At 38.0% G+C, this 13,528-nt stretch overlaps 1 protein-coding gene across 5 annotated transcripts in view; it reads left to right on the plus strand.

The window, feature by feature from the left end:
- pard3ab (par-3 family cell polarity regulator alpha, b) overlaps positions 1 to 13,528 on the plus strand; it is a 173,690-nt gene that overhangs the window by 114,286 nt on the left and 45,876 nt on the right. For all 5 annotated transcript variants that reach the window (XR_015850499.1, XM_088336034.1, XM_088336042.1 and 2 more), the window contains exon 15: positions 6,124 to 6,277. Coding sequence is in view for 4 of the 5 variants with exons in the window: in XM_088336034.1 (XP_088192160.1) it covers positions 6,124 to 6,277 (154 nt within the window). In the remaining variant the exon portion in view is untranslated. The remainder of the gene's footprint in view (positions 1 to 6,123; positions 6,278 to 13,528) is intronic.

Raw genomic sequence — 13,528 nt, forward strand, 5'->3', positions numbered from 1 at the left:
ATCCTCATTCAAAATCCAGTCTCAAAATGGCTACCCACAGACGGACAAAACAGGTGGATTTTAATTTTTGAACTTGTATAATGGCAACAAAAGTCTTTCACTTTGAAGCTTATTTCCTATAAATATTCAAATTTACCTACCATGTCTGGGTCCTGTAAGACACTAACTGACATTTCCTATGGTTAAGAACCAAGAGCATGTCATCTTATTCAGAGCAAAGTAATTAATTTTGGTTTTGGCTTGATTCTTTGATGAGTCTTACAATATGCAACACTGCACTTCCAACAGAATACTCGTATGCTTCTTCATTTTGATCGAATTTAGCCATCTGACTAAAATTTCCTTTTAGAAGTGTTTTGGAATTTGTTAGGATTAAAGCCTGCATAAATCATCATCTTATTGATAGCAATGTGCATGCTTTTTTATTATTTCCAAAAGCTGTCACCTCCCCGAAGGAAACTCAAACAGAAGCCATCTGTGAAGTGAGCTACACGCAACATGATCTGTTGTGTTCGGACACTGTCAGCAGTCCCTCTGGCTGGCTTTGTGCGAGTACGCACATGAGTGCCTCTGGCACTTTCATCTGCTGCCACTGCTCTCATCTTCCCTCAACCAAACTTTAGATTTCCCCTTGGCCCGTTTGCTAATTGAAAGCCTGATTTAAGCTTGGGGCTCTGTTTTGTTTTTACTCAACATGTGGTGTGTTTGCGCAAACATCATGGTGTGCGAGTCACTCGTGCACAATTGTGTATTACCTAGTAGTATGTGTGCACATATGTATGCAAGTTCAGAACACCTTGGTGTGCTAACATGACCGCAGGTGATGCCACTGGCTATTCTAGTGTTTTGGCCACCCTCCACCCCATAAACAAAATCACTACCCCCCCTCCAAAAATAATTAAAATGAAATGCCCCACATAAAAATAAGGCACACTCATGTCACTAATTACACTTCCAAATGTGCCTTTTCAGATGAATTTCTTTAAAGGTGTGACAATTTGGCAAAATTGTGTCACCTTGAGCTATGAATTACTAACATTTTTTAAAGTAAGAAGGCGTGTTTTTATCTTTAAAGTACAATTGCATCACAATCTGTTGTTTGACAGTTCGTTATTAAATTTTTTTTTAGAAAATTGAAACAAATTATGTAATCAACATCACTAGTGCTGAGCATGGATTACATGTTTTTAATCTAGATCAATCTCTCCAATTCTAGCGTTAATCATGATTAATGTAGTCCAAAATGCCTTTTTATATGGAAAAGGTTATTTTGAATGCTTCATCTGAAACTTGACAAAGGCATCATAAACAGACGCTCCTCTACTTACGAACGAGATACGTTCCAGACGATCGTTAATTAAGTGAATTTGTTTGCAAGTTGCCTCAGTGCTATATTTTGTATGGAATGTATGTTTTAGGTTTATATAAGTATGTTAAAGGCTTGTACAAGTAACCTGTATTGTTTTGTACTGGAAATAAACATTTAATAAAACAATATGCTCTATATAGATAAATAAGGTGACGTTTAACCTACTTTTGGAAGATGGGCTTTAAGAGGCAACTTCCTCCTCCGTGGTAAAAATTTTCCGAAAAAAAACAAAACATCCTACCATTTTTCATTCATAGAGCCATTTCGTTTGCGAATAACACGAGTTAGTTGCTGCTGAGACCATGAATGTCAACAGCGCTGGTTGCTCACTTTTTCTGCAACTTAACCTTCATTTGCCTTTTTCTCCGTGCATGGGCAAATACTATATTTAGAATCGCTATCTAACTATATGGTAGTCACTATTTTGAATATTGACATGATCCAAAAAGACGTGAACTCTGAGGAAATGCATTGCTTTTGACCGTCAGTACCGTAACGGTGTTGTAACACCAGCTAAGTTCCCCTCCCTGACACTAATGAAGTTTCACTTGCTTGCGCATACATAATTGAGGCTCACTTAGTGTGTTCAAAAACTTTGCAAGATTAAACACGGAGAGCATGTAGTAATTTGTTTTTAATATGATTGCACAAGTGTACTTGCCCTTGTGAGCTTCTGTGCAGCTGCCGATGTCCACACACTGTGTAGCCCCAGTTTGCGTGCAGACCGCAGCTCCTCGTTCTTTCTGATTGTTTAAAAGTGCTTATTAATAAACTAAAACTGCACCACCAGCCTGTAGCTACAAGGAAACTTTGCTAAAGGTGTGCCACTTCAGTGCAGGTTTGCCTTGCACACCTATTGCTAGACCAGACTTGACAATAGATTAATGGTGACATTTCTTTTACCCACGAGAATGCAGCACGATAACGTCGATGACGACTCGAGTCTAATGAAATCATAGAACTGCTCTCGATAGTTCTTGTTTAGCTTAATGTAACAAGAAATTCCAAATCACTGTAAACACCAAAGGATATTGTAAGCCAATAGGGCTCAAGGTCATATTGGTAGAATATTTTTACACTGGCAATATTGGTCAATGGAAAGTAGAAAATGAAATGGTGATGGGATGTCAAACTCGGTGGCTCAAGGGCCGGACCCAGACTTTCTGTTCTCAGGCGGGCTGGAACAGTAATAGAATGTAAACTTGATATTTTTAGCTTACCTTAGTTTTTCAGTATTACGCTTTATCATTCAGCCTACTTTAGTAGCCTTACCTACTTATTATAATCATGGATGACAATGGATTTTTTTTCCAAGCATAACACAATTATTCATAAAAAATAGGGAAAAAAGATTTTCATGTTTGGCATTGAATGGATAACTTGAGTAGTTTAAAAGTTGAGTGAATGCCCGTTTTACACCTGAGCCAACTCACCATGGTACAAAAACTCAATATGAGGCTGTACAAAACATGTCATTTTTGCCTTTATTATCGTACTGGTCTGAAAGTAATGAAAAATATATCTGAAATAAAAGTTTAAGCAGTGCATTGGCAATAGCATTAGACTACAACAGATCAGACTAATTGGCTGGGCGTACTAAGGCTGGGAGTATATCGTTAAATGCTCTCTAGCGGCTAGAGAAAGCATTTGGTCTGCATTTAATTGAGAAATCATTATTTTTAATAGCAATGATCCAGAGACTTTTTGGACATACTCAGACATCTCTGGCGGGCCACATTAAATCATCCTGGTACGAATTCTATAAAGCTCTTGTTAAAATTGTTTATATCAATATAAAGGGGTTGTACATGTACTTTAAATCCTTAAAAATGCTTGAATTTTAATTTTGTGTTTCCAAGGATTGAAAAGTGCTTGAAATTTGGGTGAAGTGCATGTAAATGCTCAACAAGTTCTCAACAAGTCTACTTCAAAACAGACACGGCACTGCTCTTTGGTGACTTCACTTTGTCATTGCATTCCTTCTTCCCTCTTGATTAACTGCAACTGGCATTAGTTTGTAAGGCTTTGTCCTATTAAGCATCATCACGTGCCCAGAAAGATAAGTGCATGTGACGCCTAAACAGGCGACGATGAAACGTGTATTAGTGCAAGGATTACGTATCAATAATGGACATTTATTCTTGGCCATGCAAAAAAATAAAGCAGTGTTTCCTATTGGTAAATTGTAATAGGAATCATTTTATGTAACTGAAAATGTAATCTTTAAATTACTGTCATTTTACCCAATTCCTATATCGGTATACATCTGTCTCCAAAACAAATATTTTATTCGATGATATATATGTGGGGCTGCAAAATACTCAATTGAATGGAGTTGAAACTTTTGGTGGGCTATAGGCATTTACAGTAACAGTCTTGTAGTGTAACAAGAAAGGCTATGTGGTCTGCCTGGTCTATGATGAACTGGGGTAAGCCTGAACAGTACACACACATAAACAGCATTTTAGCATTTTGTACTTAAAGACATTTTTTTTAAAAAAATGTTGGAAAACCATTGATAAATATAATGGAAATATAGTGGCATTTATTCTTTATTCCCGTTGAAAGATCTGCAACCCGCTGAGAAGGTGTGTGCGCCTGCATGTCATTGAAAATCCAATGTCAGTGCCTTAATTACAGCAATTTTAAGAGCAGCACAGTGACAAGTGAATTGAAGTGACATGAATAAATGAATTGAATGACACTACAAACACTTTTTTCCTGTTCTAATTACATTTCAATGGGAAATAGGGATTTAAGAAACAATGTCGAAAGCACCAATGTACTTTGTTAGATTTCCCAAGTGTTATTTAATTGTGATAAAAAAAGAAAAGTTGCCAGAGGCTAGATTTAGACTTTTTTTATCTTCCCCAAAATGTGCCTGCAGGTATGCAGGGGTGCATAATGTAATGTGTGAAGGCTTTCTGCACACGTGACAGGCACTTGACATGTGGAATCAAATCATGTGTTATTTACCTTTCCTGCCCGTTGGCCCGCCTCCCGAGGAGCCAATTTGCAATCGCAAATGTTTGCATAAATCACACGCGTGACCGCGCACCCCCCAGCTCGAATCCTGCATCCTTATTCCATCTTCAATCCCAGCAAACTCAGAACGGCCGCATGACGGGATCCAGACCTTCCCGCCGCTTAATTATCCGTCTGAATATGCATCGCCCTGCACTGCGGCTTGTCCATGCTCCCTCGTCTTATCGAATTGCACCCCCAGCGCACCAGCTTCTCATACCCGCTCCTCCCTGCTATTACATCAGCTGGCCAAATTCATTAACTAGCTCATTTCAAGTCGAGACCAACAAACAGCATCGCCTCAGAAAACTCCTGAACCTGTCTTTTAGACCATATTATTAGGAACACTTTTATGATGGTTACACACTCCTCGGAGTCTGATCACCAGATATCTGAATGACTCTAAATATGATATGATGTTTGTCCACTGGTGCGCAAACAATAATACAAGAGCGAGTCGCAGAAAGTCTTATCGCTTTTGAGGCAGCACAGACAACGATGCTAATCCTCATAGCTCCAGCTGTCACCGTCTATATGGTAAATACACAAACCGCAGCCAATCGATACGGCCAATGATGCATTGGACACAGACCCGCGCGCACACACACACACACTTTCACACTTTCTCCTGCCGAGTGCAGGAATGTGTGATTATGGATAAAATGAGCACAAAATGGTCAATTTGCAGAGCTTAAGTGGAGTCTCATTACAAGTCCAGAGAAGGAATGCCATCAATATTCTAGCAGACCTATAAGAGGCACCAATATTTGCTTGCCCATCGGAAATCCATCCTCCTGCATCCTAGTTATTACGCCGCTAGCATTAGCATGCATAAAGCTGTCTGGTCATTGCGATTGGAAGAGACAACCGCCAGTTATAGCGATCTGTGTTTTGAAATAATTCAAGTCAAGTCATTTTTACTTGTATAGCCCTTAATCACAAGTAGTCTCAAAGGGCTTCACAAGTTATTACATATAAGAGGTTTAGGTTATTCATATGCTATAGAGTAGAAGTGAGTTTTAAGCTTAGACTTAAACATGTCCACTGAGGCAGCAGATCGGATCTCAGGGGGAAGAGCATTCCAGAACACCGGTGCCCGGATGGAGAACTTGTAATAAACAGAAATAATTCTGTTTGCTTTCTTTCTACAATGCTGTTTTTTTTGTTGATGCACTTTCTTCCATCCATTGATACAATTTCCTCCATTATTCATGCATAATAATTGACTCAAATTTAATTCACGATTTGAAGTTTACTTCAACTTGAATGTGATGCACTTCTTTAACTTATGATTTTCTCCATTCACAGGGATTTACCGCTTTTTAAATGCTTCATTCAATTTTGATGAATGACTCCAATTAAAATAAAAATGTCCAATTTGATCTGTCATTCATGAAATAATGCTCCGTAAAACACTGTAAAGTCCTAGGATATAAACAAAGAGGATTTTCATAGATTACATGCATTACATTTTCACTTTGGCAATCAATCACTATCTGTTGCGGAAAATACTGGTGTTGGTTGTCTTTTCCTTTTTGGGTGTCAAGATTTTTCACCAATATTTTCAGTCTATGTACGATTCCTTACATTCTTTTGTATTTATGCTTAATAAAAATTGAATGGAAGCACCCCGCATCAACCCCCACCCCCACCCCCCACCCCAAAAAAAAAGCTTATGACATCTCTTTTTACTATTCAATAAAAAACAGTTTGCTTGTTTTGTTTGGTAGGAGGCACCAGGAGGTCCGCTTGTACCTCAGCCAAGTGCTACCTCGCTGTCTCTGGATGATCATGAGCGTCGCATTTCCCACTCCTTGTACGGTGCGCTGGAGGATCTGGATGACAACCTGATGCCCCGACAAGGCTTGATGCCACGAACAATTGGTAAGACCTTGACTTTTCTCAATGTTTGTGCCAAGTAAACCTAAGGCATTATTTCTAGCATTTTCTGAGTCTTCATTGTATATGGTCTTAAATCCCAAAAAAATGTATGATGTACTTTAACCAGTTATCTATTTTAAGTTGCTCAAAAAGTTCGCTCTTGCCCAAAAATGTATGATACGGTAGAAAAAATATACGAATCTCACTGGAAAATATGTCACATTACCCTAGTTTTCAGCGTAGAAGATGACGATTTTCTTTACATAGGAATACAATGATAGTTGGCGGTGTATAAGATTTAATAAATTTTGTAGAGGCGAATACCGAAGGGTTTTTTACAAGATTTGCTAGGTTTGGGTTTAAAAGATCTTTTTTTTCTACTTTTAATACGCACTTGAAGCACAATGTAGCATAACACACACAAAAGTGTATCCCTGCAACCGTCTATGTTTTTACATATAAATGGCTCTCTAGTATACAGACTAAAAAAAAGACTTATAGTCGCCGGTACCATCACTGAGAAAAGTCCAACCTTTTTTCCTCTAAAAGGCCACATAAAGAAATTGAGCAATTCAATGATAATTTAGAAAAATAAATAACGTTTTTATTTAGCGAGCAAATCAAAACTGTTTTCGTAAAACCTTAGTTGTTTTATATAAGGTCTGTTCAAATTTACAAAATTAATTTTAGAAAATTGTTTTGTTGGTTCACTCATTGACAACCATTTTCAGAAGACAGACTCTAAAAACATTTAAAACAAATTTTCTTAGATTTATGAAATGTATATAAGCTATGTATACCTTGTCACAAAATCTAAATGTAAATATATAATTCTACATAAGAAGAAGGAATGATTCTTACATCAAATATGTTATACAAAACAGGAATGTTTTACAAAAATAACCCAAACCTAGAACTAATGACGAATGTAAGAGACTAATATTGTTCAGTGGCCATCCATCCATTATCTGCACCGCTTATCCTCACTAGGGTTGCGGGGGTGCTGGAGCCCATCCCAGCTCTCTTCGGGCAATGGGCAGGGGACACCCTGAACTGGTTGCCAGCCAGTCGCAGAGCACACAGGGACAGACAATTCACTCGCTCATTCACACCTAGGGACAATTTGGACCGGCCAATAAACCTGACATGCATGTTTTTTGGAATGTGGGAGGAAACCGGAGTGCCTAGAGGAAACCCACGCAAGCACGGGGAGAGCATGCAAACTCCGCACAGGAGGTTCAATCTCATGACCACAGAACTCTGCCGCACACACGCTAACCACTGCGCCGCCGTGCTGGCCATCTTCCACATCAATTTTGCTTTCTCATTTTTAACAACCACACCTATGCTAACTATTCGGTGCACAAACTTTATTATCTTGTTGGGACAAGTGTTGCCATGATTTCCTATTGTGCTGTCATAAACATTTTATGTAAAGTGTTGCATCACTTTCATTTATCGGCATTCTTCCTGACTTGGGTAAAATCACAAGATATTATATTTTTTTCAACTTGGTGAGTTAATATGAATTATTGGATTAAAAGAGATGCACTTTACACAACACGCAAGCATTTTCATGTTCAGTATATGCAGAGGGCTGGGGGACACTGCCCTTACTTTGGAAAGCCTTGTTTTAGGCAAATTCTGTCAGGACGTCAACAAGGGCATTAGATTTGGCTCCACTCTTTTGGTACGTCATTCACTACAGGGAGTGCAGTTTCTGTCTCCTCCATTAAGATTTTCTGAGGCATCGATCCCAGAAAGTGAACTCTGTTAAGATTGTCACAGTAACAAAAGTGTTCCATGAATGGAAATGAAACATCGAACGTATGAACAGAGTATACTTGTCAATGAAAATCCTCAAAGTCCAACCTTTGTTTTTGTAGCGTTCCCTCCTGACAACCTCTCCTCTGTGAAAGATGATAAGTCAATTCTGTTTTTTTTTAAATGCAAATTGTGCACTTCCTGCCAAATAGTAAAAGTAAACAGCAAAAAATCCTCAGCTGCCACAGACAGAAAGTGATTATAGGTGACGTTCTATAATGCTTGACAAATGAGCCAGGGGATAAGATGGGGACTGCTCTGTTCGCTGTCTCCATGGTAACAAGTGCGGACCACGTATAAAGGTGGAGCTAGATGTCTTCACAAGAATAAAATCACCTGTAGGCTCCTTTGGACCTTCAAAGTAAAAGTCCAGACGTCTCAAGCTGCAGGCTAGTACTCTCCTTCTTCACACTCCTTTAGCTCCCAAGACCCGTTTCTATTTTTTTCCCCAGTATTCACACTTCAGACTGCAAGAAGCCAAAAATGGAAGAAAAAAAATGCTTCTCAGCAGGCGTGAAAGGCCTGGGTGCCTGATAAGGCCACCAAGACATTTTTTTATTCCCAAGAGAAAGCTCAAAATAGGCAATATTTTTCCCCCCTCAAGACTGGAGCATTTGTAGCACTGACAAAACCGCAATAAGTTGAATTAGATTTACAAAATCAAGTTTTCTTTTCGTCTGATGTGGAAAAGCAGAACTTCGCTCCTTAAACTCAAAAGATACGAAGTAAGGCAGAGCGCATCAAATGGTCTTTGCTGGTCCGTAAAAACAACACATTACACTTATAAATGCTGTGCAACACTGTTGAAAGCTAAATATGGGATTTAAGTTCTGTTAGTTCTGGTGATCTATACGTCTCCTTCAAAACACTCTGTAAACTACTACCATGCCTCACTTTAAACCTCAGTCTCCAGATTGTGTTGAGTTCATTATTTTGTATTCATCTTAATTTAAATGAACTGCAGAATGGTTGATAAATTGTGTGAGTAACAACATAATGCAATTTGATTGATTTTTATCTTAATGGTATTACATGAATTACATTTTAATCGAGCCACATTCTAATTAAAATTGTGTCCTATTTTGATTTGAATGAATTTTATAACGTTATAATTTACATCAATAATTAATTGGAGTGAATCACATCATAATTTTGAGAAAATGAATTATTTAATAGATCACGAGCGCTAATCTCATTTTTGGAACAAATCACATTGTGACAAGAAAATCATCAAAAGGGTATACAATATGACAAGACTTATTTGTTTTGTTGTTATAGCTGTTAAATGTTATTTCACTCATTTTCATTGCCCCATTATTATGATGCAAAATTATTTCTCATTCACGGACTTTGCACTATTATTACGACGTAATCCAGATTCTTACCATTGCATTGTAAATATTTTTTCAGCTTTTTATCCTGATATGGTTTTACTTGGTTGTATTTTTGCTGCCAAATCTTGGCTAAATTTGCCTTTTTGAATGAGAATAAATGTATAGCTACTGTTTTCCTCAAAATGCTAACAAAAGGCGCACCTGGGACCTCATGAATAATATCCTTTGAGGAACTATAGCTGACATTTCACTGGCACAAAAGGAGGTGACAGGATGCTCTGAATAAAGCCGTAAAAAGGTGAGAGTGACATTGCTTCATTGTGTTCCTTCGTTTTGCATAATTGGAAGGGGAGCTTGTTGAATATATTAGGTTGTGCATTTTAACAAAGCTGTACAGTTGAAAGTCTTTGGAAATGAAAATCCCCCTTCATTTCTTTTATTTGTTCTAAACATACTCTAGTTATAATACAATAGAATGTATCACACTAAAACAAGAGAAACGTGTACAAGACATCGTGGTCCGGAAGCCCCCCGTTGTCCTCCATACATCTAATTCGGAAATGGCGATTAACCACAGTGTTACGCTGTTTGTGTATCAGTGAGGAGCTATAAGGCCGGCATTTCGACAAGGGAGAATTCAGACTTGTTTTTTTTTGCCGCCTCAGTCGATGGGGAAGTTTTTATCTTTTGTTTTTGTTTTTATTTTTTGTGGTGCTGGTGCAGCTTAAATTAATCACGCTGTTGTGACAACAGAACTCCACTGTGCCCGATGACAAACTCTCTAAGCTGATTAGCCAGCATCACATCACTTTGCCTTTAGCCACAGTCCCCCCAATATGTTATTTTGTATAAATCGTCACCCTTTACCTTTTTTTCTCCTCTTTTATGATAAGTTATTCTTTTGTCGTAGTGATCAGGTTTTTGGAAATTCAGGAGTGAATTGCAGAATAAATTGAGCCATTTAAATTGAAATTGAAGTAAATATTAGTCAGTGTTTCTAAAGCCTCGCACACATTAGCTGTTATCCGAGATTGCCACCGATCGACGATGAGCATTTTTCCTTTAGCGGGTGATGCACAGGCACACTTTTTCGAGTAAAACAGTGCGACGAAGGAATCAACTGAAGAGCTCGCCTAAAAGAAACCGTATTTTCATGATTGCAAATACAAGCTTCCGCCTGTATGGTGTTATTTCATGTTTTATGAATGATTGTTATTGTTATATGGCGCTATGGCATTCACAACAGGAGCAAAACTGTCCGATTATACTTTAATCATTATTCCACAATGTACTCGCGTTCTTTTAACTTTTTTTATCCACAAAGTCCATCAAAGTCATCCATTACTGTATTGAAATTGATCAAGTTTGTTCATCAAACACGCTAAAGTTCTCTCTGTGTATCACCGGAAACTGCATCCTGCTTGGTCCAACAACAAGAAACAGTCATGTTTTAAACGTGTTGTTAGGACCAATGTTCAGTGACTCAAGTTCCTATCTTGATTGACTGGAATAATGACAAACATCTCTCTATTAAGTGCACGGTTTGTGTGTTACCATGGCAACCTTTAACATCAGTGACTGCACCGATGTAGCAATCATGACAGTACTTTTTCTCTGTATCTTTTGCATTGGAAGGCTGTCTTTTAGCTTGCATTGCTTTTCAGGTACATCGGCCTTACCTGTAAAAAAGGGATATGTTTGCAAAAAATCCCTCGCCGAAAAGTTGCAAAAATACCGTACATATCCAATTTTGCCATCTTTAATAGTAACATGATCCCATGCGTGTTTTAGAATGTCTCAAGTCGCGTGTGCAGGAGAAAGCACTGTCTGCCATTGGCGCCGATTGCCAAGAAGGTCTCGCTAATGGAAGAAATTTTGGTGCTGTTTAAGTGATTATCACAGTCGTGTTTAACTGCACATTAGTTAGCAGTTAAGATGAAATTTATTATTGCAAAATTGATATGTTAGTCATTGAATAGTACCTTGACCATGCTGGTCGACTTTCCGCATCGAACCCTTGTTGCACACTTCAGATGGATGAATGGAATCAAGTCTAAATGCAGCACAACACAAATTAAGACAGGATTCACGTGTTCACCCTTGAAGTATGGTAAATTATTTTTGAGTTATATGCTTAATAGTGAATCACATCATGGTTTGCAATACTTTGTGTGTTGCGCTTAAGTTCTATCCACTCCAAAAAAAAAACACACAACAAATAACAAAAAAAGATTTCAAGTTGTCCCTAAATAGTGAAACTTATCAAGCCAGGTTGTGGTAAGAACTGTTAAAAATGATTTGATAATCCATTATATTTCATTTACACAAATAATGTTGTATCTTCCATCATAACGACTTATAAAAAGCACATAAGAAAAATACATACCGTATTTTCCGCACTATATGGCGCACCATGTTATAAGGCGCACCTTCAATGAATGATATATTTTAAAACTTATGCCATACATAAGACGCACCCCATTATAAGGCGCTATAAGTGCATGCTGGTTTAAGATCAGGTAATTGTGCAATTTTGTAATTGTAATCCTGTGCAGTCCTTCGAGACATTTTTGGGATTAAGGGCTATTTACGGTAAATAAATGTGACGACTTGACTACAGTAGAGAATGTAGTTACTTTATGCAACCTCTAGATGTTGCCACGCTCAAGGGAATGTCAACAAAATATTCAAAAAGGTCAAACTTTATTAACAAACAAGCTTTCCACAACTCCATTCACTCCCAAAATAAATAAACAGCCGTTTTATTATTTTCTCTGAGGTAAAGCATTTTCGTGACACATCTTTGAACAACATCGACATATCATTTTATTTTTTGTCCATTTAGTCAACACGCAAAGAAAAAAACGTCTGATACTGTTATTTTAAATGAAACGTTAGTGCAATCGCAATAAAGTGACACTCGTAATGTGCAAAAACAACGAGTGCAAAGCAATAACATAATAACTGTAAAATGTAAAACGTAAACACACAAAAGAAAAACAAAGATCACTCTATAAGCTCCTCATCGACGAATCCCTCGAATTCTTCTTCTGCTGTGTTCGAATTGACCATATCTCAGTGAATGGGCCATCCAACACGTCCGGTGTTTTTGTGCCAGCGCTGTTGCCTTCATACGTATAGTTATCGTACTGACACTTCTGCTTGCCGCTCTTTGTTGAACAACCCACTGTTCAAGTGTCTCCTCTAACTCTGGCCATCTTGCTTTATTGCCACGGAAACTTTGTTGAGTTTTCCTTACTTGGCGGAGCTTATCTTCATCCTTTCTCCACTTCCGTACCATCGATTCATTTAAGTTTAACTCTCTCGCTGCCGCTCTATTGCCGTGTTGTGCTGCGTGACTGATCGCTTTGAGTTTAAACTCGGCGTTGTACGCGTGTCTCTTAACAGGAGCCATTTTCTTATACAAATGCACGTATGAAAGAGAATCTCGCTCTCTCTCTCTCGCTCTCTCTCTCTCTCTCAAACGTGACATTCTGAATAATTCTGCGTTTGTTTAAGGTAAATTGTGCTTTACATCTTCACCAGTCATAACCCTGGATTCAGACAAATACTGTATTTGTTGAATATGAATTAAGCAGTTTAATGGGGTAGCCATTTTGCCACAACAAATACAACACGAGCCCCGGCAACTACCAATCGTTTAATATTTCCCAGTATGCACAGCGCGAAAAATGGAGTCGGCGGCTGTTTCTCGTAGTTGCGAGACCTTGCGAATTTAATATTGAGCCATATATAAGGCGCATGGTCAGCTTTTGAAAAAAAACAAGACTTTTAGGTGCGCCTTATAGTGCGGAAAATACGGTAACTTTCTTTATCTTTGTAGTTTTTTTTATCTATATTTGCTTTAAAATATGCTTTAAATAAATAGTATTTATATGAGAGGAAGTCAAAAACAAATGTTAAAACAATTACACTTTTTAGGATAACCACTTTCTAACACTGTTTTAGCAATCCCGTTTATACATTTCGTGTGATGTTTTCAGCAGCTGCAGAGCGTAAATGAAAAAGTGACTTGTAAAATAACTGACTTTTGAAACGAAGTAATCAGTAACAACATTAAATTTGTTTTAAATGT

The sequence above is a fragment of the Urocampus carinirostris genome, chromosome 1, assembly GCF_059441175.1.
Source record: "Urocampus carinirostris isolate Australia breed hairy pipefish chromosome 1, RoL_Ucar_1.0, whole genome shotgun sequence".
In the NCBI taxonomy this organism is placed as follows: Eukaryota; Metazoa; Chordata; class Actinopteri; order Syngnathiformes; family Syngnathidae; genus Urocampus; species Urocampus carinirostris.